This window comes from Echiichthys vipera (assembly GCF_963691815.1).
Source record: "Echiichthys vipera genome assembly, chromosome: 18".
Classification (NCBI taxonomy): domain Eukaryota; kingdom Metazoa; phylum Chordata; class Actinopteri; order Perciformes; family Trachinidae; genus Echiichthys; species Echiichthys vipera.
Genome location: NC_139843.1, coordinates 9,749,234 through 9,771,736, shown reverse-complemented (window position 1 = coordinate 9,771,736; position 22,503 = coordinate 9,749,234). Strand labels below are relative to the sequence as shown.

Genomic DNA, 22,503 nt, shown 5'->3' with positions numbered 1-22,503 from the left:
CCTTTTTAGGTGGCTAAAATATGCTTAGAGCGCTTCCTCGTCCACAGCAGTACATTGCTCAGCTTCTGTGTCGGGACTCCTGTCTGCTTCTCCAAACAGAGTGCTAATCGTCATCTAGGTAATACACTGACTATGGATACCTACTATGTACAATCCCACTTCAAAATAGCTGAACTTTCCCTTTAAATGCATTAATGTCACAGCCTGGCATGTTATTTCAGTTTTCTCAGTTTGAGTCATTACTGATGAGAAGGACAGAGAGGAACACGTCTCTCGAGACAGCTTGTGTGAAGCAGCAGGCCAGGCTGACTCATGGTCTGCTTTGGCCGGCTAACACCATAGGACTGATGGGAAGCACCACGGACAACCAGAAACATCTGGCCATAAAGTCAAACAATACAAACAAATACAAACAAACCCGGCAGACACTGACTTCCCTGCAAAAACGTTAAAGATTGAATACCCCATTACAAGTGCCACAGCTTGCCTAGTTTACTCTGCAGGAGAGACTTTGGACTGTGAGAGTGTGTCAGTATTTATTTCCATCAATCTCTGCATTGATTTCCACATCACAACTCATCTAAAGGCATTTGTAACCCCCTCAAAGACATTCAGGGCATGACTCAGTGGAAGTAACATGGCCTTCAGCGCTTTGCCAATTTAACCTCTCCCTTGCCGCCTCGGGTGGACAAGACGTCCAGAAGCACATTTGGAGTGGAGAGGAATGTGCGAGAGGAGAGAGGTTTGAATAAAGCCGTCATTTGTGGAGTTTTAAACTACATAAAATTAAAGAATGACTGTGGTTATGTTTTTGAGGCTGTGAGGCAATCCTGTATGAAGTACTTCTAAGAAATGCACTGTCAGGTTGAATGCTGAGGGAGACATAATGGAACAAAGAACAGGAATGATAGTATCAAGATATCCCTTTCACTAACAATGATTATAGCTTAGCTGGCCAGCTTTGTGAAGAAATAAACACAAGGGACCACAGATTGTGGTCTAGATTATCTTCTTGCTGACCATGCAAAATCCAATCTGACAATAGATATCATGTAACGATAAAACGTTTGCTTCTTAGAGCTGACACTGGTTCAGACCTTCCCTTAGTCCTGTGAGCTGTCTCACTATGAACACATAATCATGCAGCTTCTATTGTCCTGTTCTTAGAACACTGTCAAAAGTATTTTATAGCAAATACATGCACTGATTTACCGTTCTGAACATCCATGTTTGTATTTGATGTTTTGACTGCTGTACTGTATGAGTGTTATGGTGGGAACAAATGAGTGGATGCATTCGCAGCTGAAGTATCACTCAGTGGACGAGACTCCCAAGAGGACTTCTGGATGTGTGCTATTAACCAGTGTACTTAACCTGACTCATCTACTCCACAGCCCAGCTGTTTAAACAGGGCATGACAGAACAATCTGAAACAGTGAAAAGAGGATGTCGGGGAGGTTGAGATAGAGATAATAGTGAGGGACAGCATGACATCTACGTGGATCAGAGCGGAGGACGTTTACCTTTTGCCCTCTTCATTCCGCTTTTTTTTCTCCAAAGGACTACTTCACATCTTTTGTGTATCAAATACGGAACCCTTCTTGAAATTGACTCTGAAATACTCCTTGATAGAGACACCAGACTTCTCACAACACTGCCGCAATATAATCCACTTCAATCCTCAATCAATCTGTATGTTTAGTATATTTCAGACAAAGATTCTCCACCACAGCGGTAAATATACTACTTCCATGACATGTAAATGTCACCTCGTACTCGCAACATATCTTGGTCATTTTCAGGTTCACATTTTTTACTTTGGGTTAAGTCCAACTCCCAAAAATGCCCAGTCTGCTCTGATTAGTCAGTGTTTCCAGGTTTTCCACATCTGCGCTCTCTGCACCATCATTGCAACTGGGGAAAGACTGTATCGCCACTGTAGCAGCATTTTCTACCTATTTACAGTATTCAACAGAAGTGAGTACACCCTTGTGCAACATCACTTAAATGTCAAATGATTCAAAATAGAATCACCTTACAATATTTGCATTATTTTACGTTTACAAGCAGAGAACTTCCTGTTATGAACAATCAAAAACAAAAACTTTAGAAAGACTATATTGAAAATAGAGGCCTCAAACATGGTTACACATGGTTTGGAAGACCACAACTTTCTCAATTTTGGACCTATAGGCTGTGTCCATCTGCATGTCTGTATCATGGCACCACATGGAAGAGAACTGCCAGAGGAACTGAAACATCTGATTGTGCGACTTCAAAAAGATAGAAAAGGATACAGGAAGATCAAAGACTAAAAATCAGTTGAAACACAATTGCAGCAGTAATCAGGAGGTATAGAACGAGCCATCTCACCACTAATCAAAGCCCAACTTGCCCGTCTGACAGACAGACACAGGGCCCATGGCAGAGGGATTATCAAAGGAGTCAGAATCAGGGTTTCTGTGACAGCTCAGACAATGCGATGTCAACCTCTATGGACGGTGTCCAAGAAAAAACACCTTGCTTGCTGTTCGGCACAAAACATAAAGCTAAAGAACATGAAAATAAGCCTGATAAATACAGGGAGCACATTCTTTGGTCAGATGAGACCAAAATTAATTTGTTTGGCTCAGATGGGGTCCAGCATGTTTGGCTCGAACCTGGCCAGGACTACCAGTGAATGCATCGCCCCGACGGTGAAGCACGGAGGTGGTAGTGTGATGATGTGGGGCTGCATGAGTGCAAAAGGTGTTGGAGAAATGACATTTATAGATGGCATCATGAATGCATGTGGATATACCAAAATACTGGCTGAAAAGATGACTCCCAGTCTCCAGAAGCTTGACAGAAGAGAAATATTCCAGCATGACAACGATCCAAAGCACACTGCCAAAATCCCACTAGAGTTCCTAAAGAAGGATAAAGTGGAAACTATGACCTGGCCAAGTATGTCAAGTGACTTGAATCCAATAGAACACATTTGGGGTATTTTAAAGAGAAAGGGAGAGCAACACAACCCCTCTAGCAAAGAGCAGCTGAAAAAAATTGTCCCTGAAGAATGGCAGAACATCTCTCCAGAAATTTGTTTGTCTGTAGTCTGTCATAAAAATAAACGTGGACATGCGTAAGTAGACATACGGTATGTAAGTATTGATAAAATAAAAGATTTGAATCTCAGTAATGAAAGGTGTACTGACTTTTGTTGCATTGAGTTCCTAGTGTGGGGCCTGTATTTTTAATATAGTAAATATAAACTTAATTTTTAAACTTTTACACAAGAGCAAATACCCTACTGGTCAATTCAGAAGTGATGCAATTCAAGTAAGGTGATACAATTTTGAATCAATTGGCATTCAAGTGTATAGTAGAGTTGTGACATCACAACCGTGCAGGAGCCGTGACGGCTCGTTTAACGACAGTTTTTGAATATGGGCTGTGTGCATTTCTCTTTAGATTCAGAATTTTCACCATATTTATATAGCACCTCAACCCGCTTTATAATCAAAATAAAGAAATCTCACTTTTTACAACATGGGCCCTTTAACCTCACAGCAACACCCAGCAAACACACATACTTAAAGCTTTGACTTTGCAGATGTAGCAATCCAGTTGGGACAACAAGAGCCTGCAACTATGCAAGCTCTGCAAGGCTGTACTTAGGTAAAGCGAGGTTTGAGATAATTGCTAACGAAAGCATGCTAACAAATGTATTATTCATTTCGCTTAATTCTTTTATACATGTAAAGATAAAATGAAAAACCCCCTCATGCTCATTGGACCCCTGGGTGCTGCTGTGGTGGAAATAACATCTAAAAACACAAGATGTGTAAAAGCAGCATATCATACATCTGCACACAAATCAAAACAGATCAGATCTTTGATGGCAAATCGCAGCAGGCCTTGGAGTTGTTGGTGTGTGCTGATAAATTATCCTGGTGACAGTAAGCAGAGCTGTCCGGGGAGATGCCTTTCATGCTGCATTGAAGCAAGATCACAAACGCCAATACTCATTAGGCGGCTGGGGAGAAGCAGCGCAACGAGGAGGCGCTGGTCTTTCCCACAGTCGGCTACTTAAAAGGCTGCACATACCCGGTCTGTGTACGGGGACAGGGAGGCCTCTGTGCCACACATCAAAACAGCTGGAATGACTGATAGGGTACCTCTCCTGCAGGCATCCGTGGTATGCACTGTACACAAGTCCTACCATTGTGTGAAGGGCCACGTTTTGGATTTGCAAACATGGATTTCAATTCCAATAACTCCTCTGATGTTTCTGCTCTGATCTCACTACATGCCCACGAGGCAACACAAGCTAATGACACTAGGGACAATATTTGTCCAATGTACACTAAATGTGGCTGTAAGCATTTACTTATTGAATATGTGCTGTTGTATTATTTTGATCTTGCAGAGAAACAACACAAAACACATGCTCCTGTGTTCAAACAATCTGACTGAACAAAAGCAACAAGGCCAAATAGGTCAGAGGCTCCATATCAGCTGGCGCAGGCTGCTGCCTTGCATGACTGGGAACACTGTGGTCCTGCTTTTAGCCGCTGTAGAGATCAAATTAGTCCATGCACACACACAAGCATACACTCAGAGCAGGATACAGGACAGACAGTAACTCTCAGATCTGGCAGGTTGTGTAACCATAGCTTAAAATGCACGACCAGTGCTGAAGATGACCCCCGATCGCCGCCTCTGGCGTCGCAGTTTGTCATTGTCACGGTCACTGGTGATAGGCTAATGATTGTGCCTTCGGGTTGGTTGGGTCAGATTGGTTGGGCCGCTGCCAGATTCTGTTGCAACTGGGCCAGTGAACAAATCACAATACTGATGGTGATGAGGGCAAAATGTAGCCCATATGTCACAATACTTCCCTGCCCCAAATTTGACTTGGACAGATTTTGAATTACATGATCTTTAAAGAGAAAATTGGTCGTGTGAAAGTCTGAATGGTTAAGTTTTCTATTACATTTTTCTATTGAACTTTATCTATTCTTTTTTAGGAGAATCGTTATTTTTAAAGGAACACTGAGCTGACCTGAATTTAATGTTGTTGAGAACAATGTGGGAATGATTTGGGATTCTCACTTCAACATTATACAATGAAGACAAATAATTTGAAGAACACAGTTTCCTCCTAGCAGGTTGTGGTGACATCTTGCCAACCACCATCAGACGAAACCCCTTTCTTTCCCTGCTGCGAGACTTTACTCATGTCTGGGCAGGAGACCAGAGAGAAAGACGTTTAAAAGTTTGTTCAGCTCTCTGTACTTTTGTAGCTTCTAACAGATTCTCTGTGGTTTGAATTTAGTTTCTCTCCTGTGTCCCTGTTGGTACATTCAGATCTCCTTCATTTTAGCTTACTAAAAGTTATTGCTGATGAAACCACAGCTGCTCCCTTAATGACTAGTCATAGCCATGGATCAGCCAGCTGCTTTGATACGTACGTACCCAAGACAAGGAAGTTACAGTTAAAAGTGCTTTTCACATAGAAAGATTCCACAATGAAGAAACGCCGGATTGAGTTGTGTTTTCACACAAAGAACACCGCCATTCCAGAAACAAAAGATGTCCGCGTCTAATGTGGGTGAGCCAATCTGCCCCACCTGATCCCTACCACGATGCCAAAGAGAATGGTTGCCACAGGCGACTGTCTCCCCTCATAGAATATGTCTGGTTCAAATCAATATCTACATATTTTCTTTCTGTACAGTCTAACAAAGGGACCTCCTCTATAGGAAGTTAACCTTCCTGTAAAGCAGGGTGTAGTGCTTTGACAGTTTGAGGCCTTTTTTTTTTCAATTTAAAGAGCACAAATGAATGTAAATCTTTCCTACGCACGCACGCAAGCACGCAAGCACGCACGCACGCACGCACGCACGCACGCACGCACGCACGCACATACTTTAAATCACGTATTAGCTCCATCTAAAGTGAGTTCAGACCAGAAGCAGGCTAGCGCTGTGTTCATGATGAGCTCTTCACAGTGGCTGAGCATCATTAACACTGCACTCAGCTGTAGAACAGTATGCAGCCAGGCTGTGCAGGGCTCTTTCAGCTGGCTAGTTAGCTGTTAATTAAATTTCCATTCAGTCAATAGAGAAATTTAGGCAGCAGCTGGTGATTCAAAATCAAAAAATATAATGGAATATAATGCTTTTATTATCTTGTAGATAAGCGTTTTTCCTTTAACGTTATCCCTGTCGACTCACATGTATGCGTGATTTATTCTTCCCTCCTTTTTTGTGTCTTTGTTTGTGGATGTAACTTCCTTTAATGTCCATGTTGCACCTGTTTACGTAAATGATACATGAATTCAGTTCAATTCATTTCGAACCACCTGAACATAAATACATCATGTGTTTCACCAACACATGATTTATCTGAGAAGTCAAATAAAGTTGTACTTTTTTTGAGAAAAAGTTGTAATATTACGAGGATAAACTCATGCTTTCTAAAGGTCGCTATAATATCACTAAAATACAAGTAAAAGCCTGCTGTGCGTTACGTTATTGCTCCACTCATATGGCAATATCTCATTCAGAGCTCGAATGACCTTTGCTTGGGACAGAGTTTATGGAAGCGGCTGTGTGCTGCTCTTCATCATAGGTGGAAAAACTCTTCTGAGCAAGCATACAGTAAATCTCACCATTGTGTGGCTTATTGTCCACACAAATTTAAACTTCACCACCACAGACAAAGTGCAGCTCACAGCCTCTTCACCAAGCTTTCAGTTGGAAGCACACGCAGCGACACAGAGTTATCGGACGGAGGAAAGACGCCACACTGCAGTCCAAACTTTTTACAAGTCAAAATAACTGGATGCACATGTGCAATTAATATCAAATTAGTGGTGGGGACAATTTTGGGTAATCAGAAGTGGTAAGGACATATTGCGCTCATGCACACCACTATGAGGAAAACGTTCATGATACTGGGACCAGAGTGGTGTGCAAAAGTCACTGAGCTTTTGCTCGCTAGAAGGAGAGACGGATTGGGAAAAGCAGCAGAAAACACAAAGCTGCCTATATGATAAAAGAGAATGATATTCCAATATTAGGTATTGAATAAGTATTAAATGACGTGTGTTTTTTGTTGCCTGCTCTACAGTAGAGCGTTCCTGTTCCCTGTGTGCACGCTTGTGTTTTCTCATGGCATAACTTGGCAATTAGAGTCACTCTAATGCACCACATATATTTGCTATTCATAACAGGAAGAATGTGCCCTGATTGACTGCGCATATTTCTGTGACAATTGTTTTTACAGCTATTGTTCCCATCAATTTTGGAATTCCGCGTTTTTTTCCTTTGTGTTTATTCCACCTCGATACGGACAAAGAAGGGAGGGATTCTCATTCGATGTTTTTTAAACATTTGAGGACTTTCAGCTGCTTTTCTCCTGGCCCGCTGCTTGCAAATAAGAACAGAAAATGGCTGCAAAGTTGTTTGTTTGCCTTTAGCATACGTTTTAGATACTCCAGTGTAACACTAGAATACACATTTAAGAATTTCATCATTCAGCCAAAAGAAAAACACATTTTCAAGCTGCTGCTGTGGTGGAAGTATACTACATCTATAATAATAATAATAATCGTTAAAAAAAAAAAAATCTGATTTAGGAGGTTTTGAGATAACAAGATAGCTGACGCCCTTGAAGAATGTAAACAAAACCATATAATTTCTTATTCACTTGCATTTTAAATTCGCTGTGTGTGCTGCAGCTTTGACTGATCACACTGAATGTGTTTTGTCAACCTGCCAAACTACTTATTTTTTACCACCATGTGAGTAACATATTGCAACATACATTTTAATTGCAGTGTGTGGGAGTGTGTGAGCGTGTGTGTGTGTGTGTGTGTGTGTGTGTTGGGTACCACTTACAGACTACTCATTTGTTTGGAATGCACATAAATTCTACACTTTACTGTAGAGGCACAGCTGGCCAAACGATTAATGCACCAACAAAAACACAGAGCTGAGACATGGAGTTCAGTGTGTGAAGAACCCGGCCACAATAGAACCAGAACCAGCTTGTAAATTCCTACAGGAAAATCCAAATGAAACTCTGGAAACTGATTCACAATGTGCATAAACTGAGTGTGTGTCGTCTCCTGGTTTTGTTTGTCTTCCACTATTGACACTTAATTCAAGTTTGTTCCATTGCCACGATTTTAATGAAACCAGCGGATCTTTAATCCAAAGTGTGCAGCAGCAAATAACTGAGTGACAAATTAGTCTTGATTGCCACCAACAGATATTTCACCTTCCTCTTTTATCTTATTCAATACGGCAAAGATCCAATGTGCACAGCTTTTCTAATATATAATAATTAAGCCAATTCAAGAACAGAATCATTAGCAGCTGCATTTCCTTGACATTTCAATCTGACTGAATTGAAGCAAATCTAATTAGTGGTTTAATAGAAGGTGCATTCTTTTTACTTTCCGTTTAGTTCTCAGTTAAATTCCCCGTCCTCTTTGTTTGTCTATTACTTGCATCAATGTCACAAAAATGAATTCAAACGCATACATATACTTGAGATAGAAAAGTAAACAACACAAGTGGGGCGGAAGATTGCGTACCTGCTCCATCCAGAGTGTGAAGGAGCGCTGCCAGGAGGCTTTCTTCTCTAGATGAAGGTATGTGTTGAAGAGGATGAGGTAAATGTAGCGCTCCAGGTACTGCAGACTCCTCAGCAGTAGGTGCTCACACTCCTTCTCCGTCTTTCCACTTTTGATCTGAGAGAAAGAGGTAAAAACTTAATAAATCTCTACTGCAATCAAGTCAGGACAATAAACCATTTCTTTACAAGAGGTTCAACTTTTACACAAGCATTGCAGGATCTACAATGTCATATGTTGTTGATCCTGTTAATGAACAAACATACAATATGGTCCATACGTCGACATGAGAAAAGTAAAGACAGTATAGAATAAATTCACCAAGAAAATGAAACAACCACATTTTCAGGTCATATTGTGAAACACAATGAGTCACTCTAAATTGTCCTTATTATTCTTTAGTTAATTATACAGTGAGACATGCATGGGGAACTCGACGACCAAATCAGATGTGTTTTCAGCTTATATAACGTCGACATTCCTGCACTGTGCTTTTCCTATATCCCTGGATGCCTGGACATTATTGCATGGACATTATTTCAACTTAGTGACAACATAAAATTGTTTATCTTGGTCTCCCTAAGGCCGTCAGCTCCACCAACAGAGGGCCTGTGTTCTATAAAGTGCAGATACAGTAGCTAACACACATTGTGAGTCACGGAACAAACAGCTTTCACTGATGTGTTAAAATACACCAAAAAACACCAAGTGAGAAAGAGAGGAGGCTCTTCGCAACCAATTCACACCGTCACTCTCGTTCCTCGAACCCCCGTGTTATGGTGAAATATAACAACAAGATGAATGTTAATATGGAGTAGCAAACTTTAAAGGAGAGTTCACATCAGTATTCAAAATGGCAACTTTTAATGAATGTGTCTGTTGTAGTATATAAGTGCTCCACAAGAGCATGGAGTTGTGAGAAAGTTGATGGTTTAAATACATCGTTTGGACAATATGTTCACGCTATTTATTCAATTAGTAACTAAAGTGAATTATGTGTGACCCTGAAAATAAAAAGCTCCTAGTACAAAAAAAATATCATCATTCTTTTGAGGCGTGTTTCTGTCCACCTGATGATGCAAGTCTGATATTCAGTCTCCTAGGTTTAGTTAGGTCTCCACCAACTCCTGCAAACTTTTTTCAATGGAAAGTAAAAGTAAAAAAATACATTTCAGTCAAACTAAACTTTACTTTAGAGTTAACTGTCTTAAGACTAACAAGCTTTATAGCTTTATATCATTGGCTTTTAGGGGGGGTTCAAGCTACTATTATGTCATGAATGTGCATCTAAATATACTTTGGGTTACAATCTTGTTTTTGGTGACCTATCCCCGACTGTAGCTGTCCCCGGAAATGTCCCCCTTTTAAACTGTGCTGCAGACTCCAGAGTGAAATAATATTTTACCTGGCAAGAAAGACTGGACAGCAGAGTCTACTGGTTGACGTCTCAATTACCTTTTGCTTGTTTTTTCAACAGTTACGATGGTCAAAACATATGAAACTGGAATTGCCCCAGTTTTTTTTTATTTCATAGATAAAACAATGGATATTTTGAATGATGTATTGGATATCTTAATAATCTGGCAATGTCCACACTTTTCATTTACAAAATCTGGTCACCTTAAAATATACCTTTGATTCGAAAAAGTGTCTTGAATACAGAAGAAACGGTTTATATAGAATATAAAAATAAATAAATAAATAATAGAGAATAAAATAAAACTTAAATACTAAAGGAGAAGGATTTTCCATAAATATAATGGGTCTGCCCCAAAAGTCACTAGATTAGTCGGTCACCCCTTTTTGGAAATAATGTCACTAAAGGGACCGTGAAAGTTGCAAAAGTTTGCATCACTGCTCTTATTTACCTTGACTCTGCTGTATCTTGTTGGTAGGTAGTACACACTCTTTAAAATTGTTTGCCAGAAAAAGTTGCTTAAAGATTAATACCTGGATTAAGGTAGAGCCAGATGAGAACCAAAACAATGAGCTAAAAGAGACTTCATAAAGATACAGAGATGAATCATAGAGAGTCATTTGATTCAGTTTTGCTAAATGCAGCTTTGTATGTGGTAATATACCGTGATTGAACCCAGCTAAGTGTAGGTATAGTATAAACTTGCTGAAACCACATGTTGTGATGAATTATATCTATCCTGCTCATTTATGCCTGTACTTAACTTGTACAAGATAACAGAACCAACCGCTGACTTGGCTCCAAAACCTCCAGATACCTTGTGATTTAAACAATGTGGGTGACCACGGTTATCTGACTGGCCAGGCAAAGCAACGTACTTGTGTCTAGACAATTTCAGGCTATGTCGTGATGTCGCTGAAATTACAGAAAACAAAAGGCAAAAAACAGCTGACCACCATCTCCTACCGTACTCTTTCTTCCCCTCCCCATTTTATCTGCTGAAGAAACCCATCAGCAGATTGTTTTTGACATTTGTACAGAGTTCAGTCGGGGAGCAAACACAACAGTAGTTGAATCCCTCTTTCTCCAAACATCATTTAATCCCACCAATAAACACTATAGTTACATAACTATTCGTGGATTGCTTAATAGCTCTGATTTTCATGGAAACCCTATAGTCAGGAACATTAGAACAGTGCAATTATCCAAAGTACGAGATGCTTTTATAATCCTTTTGATGTTATTCAAGGGACAATATAATAGTGCTCTCAGAGGTCCAGTTTAATGTTTACAGTCAGGGAATCTTGAGAAAGTCTTTTAGAGCTAATCTTGGACAAGTTATACACTCATGAAAATCATAGAAAATGAGTTGCATAGATTCAAATGTAGCTTATGTAACGTGAACGTAGCGGTGAAGCAGCTCTATTAAAGCATTATATAGTGGATGCCTCATCTCACAAACTAAGGATGGAAATTGGCACGGCTCTTCAATTACAGGCTGTTAGCAATGAGGTTTAAGCAGACAGGCTTTCATCGGTGTGGTCAGTCCTCTTTTTCCTAATTTTGCTTTTGATTGCTTCGAGCCCTGAGCATTTCCAGGCATTAAGTGAAAAGGCTTGCCATCCAACTGTGTGGCGGAGGCAAGCTGGGGCGAGGTGTCATGTAGCTCAATTAAATCTCAACAGATCTTCAAACAGAGATCGTTCACCAGCAGATAGATGTTTGCATCGTAATGAGAATTTTGACCACCTGACTGACTTTGTGAGAAAATAGCCTGTTTAATCTATCAGTTTGCAGCATATCACAGAAAGAGCTGCACAGAGAATAATGGAAGTTGACCAAGTAGGTGGGCTAGCACTCAGGGTAATTTGAAATGTGCACAGTGCGCTGTGCACCATAATATGATCATTCCAGAGCCGAATGACGCAACAGAGATGGGGGGGAATGAGTGGGGTTTCCTGTCCGTTCCCAAACAGCCGTGGTTGGATCCCAGTTTTCTGCAGCAGAGTGGAGGAGAAACTACACCTATGTAAACAATGGGAGTGCTGTCTGTTGTCCATCAACCTCTTCCAGGAGGACGAAAGAAAGCATACACATGCCTCTCTCTCTATAATCTTTCTCAGCTAACCTGACTACAGTGGCAGAGCAGGTGAACAGTGGTGAACCCGATCACCCTGTGCACCCTGGTACCCCAGGGGGCTTTCAACATTTCATCTGTTAGCCTAAAAATCCACAGTGCTAATGGCCGGCAGCTATCTCTGTACATACTGGAGACAGACAGACAGACAGACAAAAAGATTACATAATTCCCACCATAGCCATATGTGAGGTAGAGTGGCTTCTCATGCGAGCTCAGAAAACAAAGTTGGGGAAGAAACAGTAAATTCCTTCCATTCAGTGTAAAAGAAACTTGCATTTAAGCTTTGGGTTTGCGTGCATCACATTTTTAATGTTCTTGGACAATCCTGTCCCTTTACTTTTGATCATCATCCCTGTTTGACAAGCTACAAAAGTCTAAAAAATATTTGTTACCTACCATATTGAGATAATAATCTAAATACCCTCAGTTTCTACAGGTATAATTTCATAACTTTGTACTGAAAGGAGAACACTTTCTCCTGGGTTGGTGAAACAGAAGGGAGAAAAAAGGTCTTCTCATCTCGCCTGACCTTTCAAAAAACAAAGGAGGTGACAGGTCATTCATTTACTATCAAAGGTGAGGTGTGATGGTGAATGTCCTCGGCTCTGTTCGGCCCTGAGTGAAATGGGAGGCTGGCCAAAACACAGACCACATACCATTGTTGGGAGTCCAGGAATGCTGGTTGGCTGAGCAGAGCTCAAAGCGAGGATAATGCGATAGAGAGAGAAGTGCTTCAGAAGAAGTGAATGTTGTCACTGCATAGATACAGAGGAGGGTAGTGACAGCTTTTCTGTTGAATGCAAAGCTGTAAGAATGTCCTATCTATCCATTTAAAATTAAGCTGGAGCCAAGCTCGAGATGGTAAGCTTAGAAAGGGAAACAGCTGGCCTGGATCTGTCTAAAGGTAAATATAATATATACACACACTAAGACCTAGTGTTGCTTTCGTCAACGAAAATGATGAGGAAATATTGTCGTCAACGAACCTTTATCACGTGACGAAAACTAGACGAGACGCAACGTAAATGCTGGGCATGTGACGATGACTAAGACTAAATTTATAATGCAATTTCGTTGACGAATAAAAACGAGACGAAATGTCTCTTCATTTTCGTTGACGAAAACGAGATGAAATAACGTTGTTTCGTCTCGTTTAGTCACGTTATTATTATTATTATTATTATTATTTTGTAGTTTTCTCCCAGTCTCTCAGAATTTGTGGCTGAGATCACAAAGAGTCACAGACGTTAGCGATGGAGGGGACAAGCTTCAAAGCATTGCGCCAAAAAAGGTAAAAAAAACTGTATTGTCCACCCTTGTGTCCCATTTCTGATAAATACTTGTGACAGCAGAGTCATTTGTCCCAGAAACAAATGCCGATGTTACCGTTCCCACTACAGACAAAAGCCAGATGTTACTGGGTGTTAGTGGGGCTTTTTGTCCAATGGGGAAAGGGGCTTAATTAACATGCTGCATTTCATTTTTTGAGTGTCTTATTACATTGACAGTTTTTTCCTGTTTGTAACTTTGTCTGTTTTGAATGTAAGTGATTATGGTGATCAATGCTTTAGTTCAATGCAACAATCTGTGATGAAACTAAATTGATTTTATTTGCATTATCCACAGAGAAATGTACTTGGCAGAAACAAAACAAGTGTCAGACCAAGTTCAGACAGAAGTTCACAATAACCCCCCCCCGGATAAGCGTCACAGTCTGCAGCCTGCAGGTGAAGGTGTATTAAAGATAAACACCACTCACTTATGAGACACGCTGCCAGACCCGTGCCTATGTCTTATGTAAACAGGGATACAGAGTGTTGTATGGTCTGCTTTAAAAAGGGTTCCACATGTTGAGAAATCACAGGTAGTTGATGTAAAAGGGTCAAAGGTCAATCTGCTGTCATAACATCGTGCTCAAAGACGTCTGCGTTACAATTCATAAAAACTGTCATATTTACAGTCTAACCTCCCCCCACAGTTTCTGGCAACTCTACCCACCTTCTAGGTGCATGTAAAAGGGTAAAGGGGAAAGAAGTCTCAAGAAGTCCAAACTCCAGCAGCACTCAGCTTGTTTTTTGGTCTCTAAGTGCCCTTGTAATTTATTTTACAGACTATATTTTTTTTAGTCTTTTAAATTTACCATACTGCTATTTTTTTTATTGCTCATTCATTATTGCTATAAAGAAAAGTGATGTAGGGCTTTTAGAAAGGAGCACCATAGTTTAATCCCTGGATGTCGTCAGGCAAGTGTTGAAGGTCAGCCTTTCTGTGGGCTCATGTGGATGAAGACTGAACTGAGACGTGCACATTATAGAGAGGTCCGTCTGCTTGACATATGGTGCCAATTACCAGCTGATGGGGTTGCTGAGGTAAAAAGGCCAATCCATATTGGCCCTTCCCACCCAGGTTTGCACAAGCAGCCATTCATCAGATTCTACAAGAACACCTCCCACCCAAATCCTAAACCAAACCCTGACCTGTCTAGAGTGGACAGGCAGCCTACACATGGCTTCTCGACTCAATGTACAGACAACTCAAAGTCAAGTATACATGCTGATTTTCAGGTAGGTTCATTACAAACCAGGACCTAAATGCAATTTCTGAAACTACTTACCATCCAGGATTACTTTTTGTTGGCACAGTTTACAGATGCAATTTTTTTAAAGCTTATAATATGTTTAAATTAAAGTTGAATCACTGATTACCATTTGTTCCTCTTTGTTGATCTTTATCTTACATGGAAACAAAAGCTCACATAAACTTAAAATAGATTTCATCTGTAACTCATCTTCATCAAGATGTATTACTCTGGCTTTTCCTCGGATGCCACCATCTCAGTACATGACTCAAAAAGGTTAATGACCTGTACAACTTTCATTTTAGGCCATCACTGCATTTCAGGCTCAGCTCCTCACTGTAAAATCTGAAGAAACTTTCATTAGTCTAAGCCTTTCTTAGAGCTCTACCTTGCACCAGCGTTAAATGCCGCAGAGCACTGTCTCCGTCATCGGCCATAAAATAAACATTCTGGTTTATAGTGCATGGGTGAAATACATGGTAATGAGGAAAAATGAATCAAATTCCCTACAATCTGGACAGAGCAAAAAGCAGAGAAGCGCTTCTGTGTAATAGGACTTTTTATTGCTGACCGCTTTTACCAGCCTATGTAACATCCAGTCTTCAAACGCATCAAAAGAGACTTGGCGCCGACACACAGCTGCTGGTAAAATATATTTTGTAAAAATGCTTTTGTCTTGCATCCACCTTTAATTGGCTCATTTTCCACATTTTTCACAGCAGGTTATTTTGAATCATTTCGGTGGAACCTGCCGTTTGTTAAAGTGAAAGCTCCTGTCATCATTCTGTTATTTTGTCTACTTCTATAATATGGCATGCTATAACTCAATTTTGCTTCTGTTAGACCGTGTGAAGCTGCATCACTTTAATTAGAAAGGTGAAATATACTGTTTTGAATGGACCTTTATTTGTATGGCGCCTTTCTAGTTTTTCGACCACTCGAAGCACTTTACAGTCCACATTCATACATACTGTACATCAATTCACTAATGGCTGAAGCTGCAGTGCAAAGTGCAACCTGCTCATCAGGATCTATAGGCAAAGCCTTCAAGAGCCCTTTGGGCTTCAGTATCAGGACTGAAGGTGCATCAAACTGCTGATCTTTCGATTAGCCGCAGCCGCCTACTTGGAAACACTATTATTTGTGTTATTAAAAGCTTTGGCATTCTTGTTGAGTGTGTTCATCCCCCATATGTGTGAAAGTGAGAGAAGTGAACATATTTCCTATATATTCCTCCAGGTTGCATAAACCTAACTAGCATATGTATGTTTTTGTTGTTGTTTTTTTTTTACATGCAGTCCCATTTTTTAAAGACCATCCACCCACCCAGTCTGCCGCCTGCCAGGTTGGCCAGGAGCAAAGCAATCTAAGTTATATATCATCTGGCTACAAGCTGTAGAACTGATCTTTATGGATCAAGATGGTGCCCAAAACTCCTTTTTTTAAAGGGAGCATGTAGCAGCCAGTGAGAGGACAGGATAGAGATGCCTTTATGTTAATGGTTTCTACAGATTCCAATCCTCTGTCTGTCTTTTTCCAGTCGCTCAGCCACACTACGCTGATTAAATCATGAAGTCGAGGTTGAGGTGGATTTTAGGGGCAAGCTGTTTCAATCCACATGCTGTATATTCAGATCTGCCATCAACCAGCTTGTCTAGCCAGGGGCTTGAAAAATGCAACTTGGTTAAGACTCAACAGTTCAGCTTTGTACTCATCCATGCTTGTCGCCATGACATCACAAACAAAGTCTTGTGGATTAAGATTTCTATTAGATTACAGATTTAACCTGCCTTTCATATCTAGACTGAATATTTCACAGCTCTAGGAAAGAATCAAATAGGCCTAAACAATAACCAAGAACATGGGGAACTAAAGAAGGAATGTAATATAATCAATAGGCATTTGACTAGAAAAAGACAATTTCTCAAGCAGAAATGCATCATGTGTCTGGTGAGCAGAGATTACAAAAGCCACAGAAGGAGACAGGGCTCATCAACTTAGCCTACACAGAGACTGGAACATCTGCCCACATTAACCACACGCATTATGGTACATTCTGTATGTGCACATGCCTGGCAACAGAGCACAGGGAGGCTCCCACTGTGAATCAATCATTTACTGAGCTTTTTAAAAATCATGTGCATGCAAACCCAACACTGGGGCATTAAAATGTCTGTGAGTAACAACTAATCAGATATTTCAAAACCCTCTTTTAATTGGATTTGTAGTCCTGGCCACACATGGCATTTTTTATTGATGCTGGGGGTAAATGGAAAGCAAATGTATTGTTGTGTGAATTCTTTCTTGAGATAGAGTCACAAAGCTGCTGTGAAGATGCTTGTTGCCACACTACAGCGTGGTCAAAAACTTTGGTGCTGGGGAAATTTTCTAAATAGCTGAATATATTGCCATGAAATTTGATACAGATCTTCATGGATACTAGTAGATGAGGGCAAAGTAATCTGCTGACTCCACCTAGAGCCACAAACAGGCCAAAATCCCTATAAGGGTTATTTCATATCTCGATAATGATAATCACAGACAGATTTATGTGGTAAAGCCTCAGATTTTCTGAAAAATTTTAGTTAGTATGGAATTGTCATCAATTTAGATAAAGTAATTGTGTATCATGATATCTTGACAATAAATGGTCCTACTGAATAACAGCCCAGCTTTAGGTAAGATATTGATTTGTTTTACCAGTCAGTAGAGACATATCCATCCTTTTCAACATTAGCAACCCAGAAGCTGCAGTAAAAGTTACCATAAGCAGTTAATTTGTCATGTCGTTCAAAGATATATGACAGTTCAAGTGTTTTCTGCAAGTGGGCTTACAACAGCATAGCTTTGTACTCATCCACGCTTGTCGCCATCTTTGTATCAATTTTTGTCTCAACATTTTTCTGTCTCTGTAGGGGGGATTAAGAATTGTTACGTCATCTTTTTTGCCAAAGTTATTACTGGCAACATTGTTTTTTTCCACGGAGACAGCTGGCAATGGGATGACGACGACACACCAAATGTGTTTGAATCACTGAAACAAATTGGACATGTTGGAGGCAAATCAAAGGTCTTGAACTTTGTCCTGTTAGTTGAATGGATTTTAAAATAGAAATATTTTTCATCATCCAAGATTGACTACTGACTTTTGACTACTGATTTTTTTCTCTTTTCTTTCTTCTGATCTCTGAACAGGCCTAACAGTGAGCCGTAGAAACCACAAAACACAGATTTCACCACCTGGGCACCAGTCTATGGAATGTGTTAATGCCATGAACATATTTTAAATGCATTTAATAGAATATTGTGTTGTAGTGTGAGCATTCCTTGCTGACTGTGTGAGCTGTTGGCACTTTGTATTTATGGTGTCATTAACACAGGATTCATCTGTTCCTCAACTGTCCTCACGTATGAAACACGGCTTCCCTGCTGAGGCATTGTGAGAGCAACGCAACCCAGGCACGACTCCTGCATATCCCACATGGTTGGCATTTAGATGACTTCACTATTGGGATCTATTCCAGTAAATATTTGTCCAATGCCAGTAGCTAGCTCGCTAGTGTGAACGCTTGGACAAAAAAGGTGGACCTTTCCCTGGTGAAATGACTTAGTGTTTAACAGGATCCGTCAGATACCATGACCACAGCTACTGGGGGCATGTTTAAACACTCATGCATGGCTTTAGAGGTAGTTATTCCTGGTCTGTGGGCCTGGAGGAATGACAGGTTTAGTGTGTGGGGGCAGGAAATGGCAAACCCTTCTGTGCAGTGCTCAGCGAGGTCTGAAGCGCTGTCCTGGGGCCAGTGGTTAAGAGGGGGGTTGGAGCATGAGGGAGGTCAGGGCAAAGGGCAGGCCAGGGCAGTTCAGTTATTCAGGGTAAAAGGGGACAGGCTGGGAGGAAAAAACTCAACGATTTCTAAAGTTGCCAGTATGTAGAGAGTGATCCCTCGGAAAGAAAGTGTGACATAAACTCAAAACATTGTGATAACGGCAGAGGCCTGAGGCTGCAGCATCACAAGTGTTAGGCATAATGAATGAACAACCCAATGATGCAAGGCCATCATACTCAACATAAATGGGATTTGATCTATACCATCATCTACTTGTTACATAGCAGATGAAGATTTCACAGTTATCCAATAAAATATAATAAATACTGTTAATATAACACTGACAGGCTTCTTACACTCTTGATTCTGCATTTTTGTCACTGGCTTTCATGACAAACTGGACTTTTAAAATAACATTTAAAAAAAGAGAGAGCCTGCTTTTTCTTCCCCCCTTACAAATGACAAGCTGATACTCATAAGCAATAAAACACACGGATACACTCAGGGGACTTGCTGCTACAGCCTCACTTGGTCAAGTGTGTACAGCTAATGTCCATTGCTTGGTTTATTGAAGTCTTTCTCTGGGTCACTATGTTGAAATCACCCACATCTTATAGCCCACTGATGTTATACTCCTCAAAATGACCCCAGATCTGCAGCAAAGACAATTTTCTTGACTTATTTTGGTGACCCTTTTTAAACTTTATTGACACACATTCACCTCTCCCTTCTACCCTTTTAAATCCACACACACACACACACATGTTCCTATAACACTTCTGCCCTCACTTTTGCAGCCAGCAGCTGCTTTCGGCTTGTTGTTTTCATTAGTTGGACTGATAAAAAGCAAACACTGCTGGTTCTTATAAAACCATGGGCAGCTACCACAACACTGCACAACACTACCTGCTCAGTGGGAAAGGGCAGCTGATGTAAACAGGTGGCTTGTGGTGACAACAAGACAAAACATCTGACCATACAAGGAGACATATTTTTCACAGGTATTCTTGGAGCAAACAAGGACTAAAAGGATAATACATTTGGGACTTAAAAACAACAGTTGGTGAGAAAAAGAAACCCAGTGGGATGTTGCTTAATGCTGAATGTGAAACTAGGCAACTGAAAATCACAATATAGCTTTAATTTAATCATAGTCAAAACAAATGTGGTTCTGGTGAGTTATACTGGATAGGTTTTAACTGCATATGTAGGTGTACCAATTAACCTTGAAGCGTTTTTTATAATTTATTTAGTTTCTTGCACGTCTCTCTCATGGTTAATGTAGATCAATAATTACATTAAGTTCCCAAGTTCTGAATGTTGATATTGTTAAAAATGACATCTGCCAGAAACATGCTGTGTGAATAACTTAAAAAAAAAGTGAAGTGGACCTATACGTGGTAGCAAAAGTCAGAATAAGCAGAGTAAAAATGATTACAACTCAGGAGTTTGAATCAGTTAGCACAGGTGTGTCCAATCCAGCTCCTGGGGAGCTACTGTTTTGCATGTTTTAGGTTTCTTCTACTCCAACACACCTGATTATCAAACCCTTGACAATCTTCAACTGCTTGATAACAAGCACATCATTAGAAGCAGGTGTATTAAAGCAGAGAGAAACCTAAAACATGCAGGATAGTAGCTCTCCAGGAGCAGGGTTGAACACCCCTGAGGTACCCTATTGTTCCAATCACACAATGCACCTGGTGATTTCACTGATTGGTTCCTGTTCTTTTGTTGAATATGTGCTAAACATAGGCCTTTTTGACTGACAGGGAATAAGTTCTTGAACCAGTTAAAGTTCAGAATTATTCAAACCCGGTGCTATCTAGCAAACCAGCCCACGTTGCCACCAGTTTTGTGCAGAACCATTATATTTAAGGATGTGTCTGCAACTGAGAGCATGTACAATACACAATGGCAGTAAATGTTACACAACACATCAGGCTCACTGCACAAAATGTGTGTTATTGGGGTGCATCAATGACCTGAATGTTCCATAATGCAGGGGCATTAATGTGGAGTACTACTTATTATTTAGGTCCATGTGAAAGTTCTTTGAATGTCGGGTGATTTCCTCTCTGGTCAACAAATCACATTGTGTTGTTGTACCTAAACAGAGGTCTGCTGTGTTCTTTTCACAATAAAAGCTCTAGACACACACACACACTATGTAGTTAACTGTTTACCAGGGAACTCAAATTCATTCAGAGAATTTCACTAAAAGGAAACTCAATAAAATAGCTCACAGTGCTTCTCCTGGTCAGAAATCACAGGAGGAGAAACTTTTATTTTGTCCTCTGGCTGGAGTCTCCGAAGCTAACCTCCGTCACTGAATTCTGCAGAAGCAACAAGATATGGGACTCCTCCACTGGTCTTTTAGATCTCAAAACTGAAAACTGTAGATGCTTTAAAGTCACTTGACAACTTGATATTTAGAGGCGAGTACTTCTCATTTTCATGTTGTTTAAAGTGTCTAAAGGCCTCTTCAAAGACACTAACTTTACTTGAGGACAAGGATGCTGAATAACACACCCACTGATGTTGTCACGGTTGAAGAAGTTCACAGGGGAAAAAAACAGCTATTTTCAGGCTCCAGTTTGGAACCAATTTTTCAGATTCTGAACCAAGTTAACCAAAATCTGGTGAGTGAACCGGAACGGAACCAGTTCAGTGAAACCTCCTGGCTCGGAACTGCCTACTCTCTTCCTTCCGCTTGATGTTATGGCCATAAATACCCCTGCATCATAATTTAAAAAGGAGTGTGATTTTCCTGCTGACAGAGAGTAGAAAACATAAAATCAGATCATTTAAATATTCATTGAGTCAACTCAAAAAGTCAAAAGGATCTTATGGTAACTGCTGAGAAATGTACAACTAAACCTACTCTTTACAGTTTGTAAAACAGAAATTATCAAATCACAGAAATGTACGAGGTTAGCATCAATGTTACAAGTGAATTTAGGAGCCCTCTAATGCATCACGTCATGTCAGACATCATTAAACTCTCACTAGATGTATTGCAGTACCATTTGAAGTCATTTACAGTTGTGGAAACTCCCTTAAAATAAATGAGCTTCTGAATAGCAGCTGACTCGTAGCAGCTGCGTATAACTGCCCCTGCTTTATTTACACACACACACACACACACACACACACACACACACACACACACACACACACACACACACACACACACACACACACACACACACACACACACACACACACACACACACACACACACACACACACACACACACACACACACACACACACACACACACACACACACACACACACACACACACACACACACACACACGACTGCACCACAGCTCTCTACTCTCAGAGAAACACTGTTACCCACTTCCAAATAACTCTGCTGGTTGCACCTGCTCAGACGGGATTCGGTCAAAATATGTCGTTTTGTCGACAGCCGCAGCAAATACGGCTGTTGGCATTGGCATGTGAGAGGCTGGAAATTATGAATAAAAACAACAACCTCTGGCTCTCCCACTTTCCTCCCTCCCAACCTGTGCTGGATCTAAATAAGAGCCTCTTTTCAGTAGCTGCGAGTCAACATGCAATCCAAGCGAGTCGAAGAAGAACCTGTCTCTCATTCAGGTGGTGCGCATTTTCAAGCCAATATTTCTCTTGGCTGTAACCAACTCCACCTTGTAATTGGCCCACTTATGTCAAGTGGTCAGTCTAATTGAGAAGAAAAGACCCTTTAGCCAAATGAATATTAAAGACAGTTTAAGGTAAATGTAATTATACCTATATTAACATTAAAGGTTAAAGAATGTGGACAATGCAGTTCATTAAGTGGGACTGCCTCTTACTTTTTTCTGCCTCATTCTCATGTTCTTTTCTAATCCCTTGCTCTTTTTTTCGTTAGTAAAAATTAAG

The 22,503-nt window shown here is 40.5% G+C and overlaps 1 protein-coding gene across 3 annotated transcripts in view; it reads right to left on the bottom strand.

Annotated features, from left to right (window-relative positions):
- Positions 1-22,503, bottom strand: part of pald1a (phosphatase domain containing paladin 1a) — a 47,360-nt gene that overhangs the window by 2,904 nt on the left and 21,953 nt on the right. For all 3 annotated transcript variants that reach the window (XM_083932278.1, XM_083932279.1, XM_083932277.1), the window contains exon 19: positions 8,591-8,746. In XM_083932278.1, the coding sequence (XP_083788404.1) occupies positions 8,591-8,746 (156 nt within the window). The remainder of the gene's footprint in view (positions 1-8,590; positions 8,747-22,503) is intronic.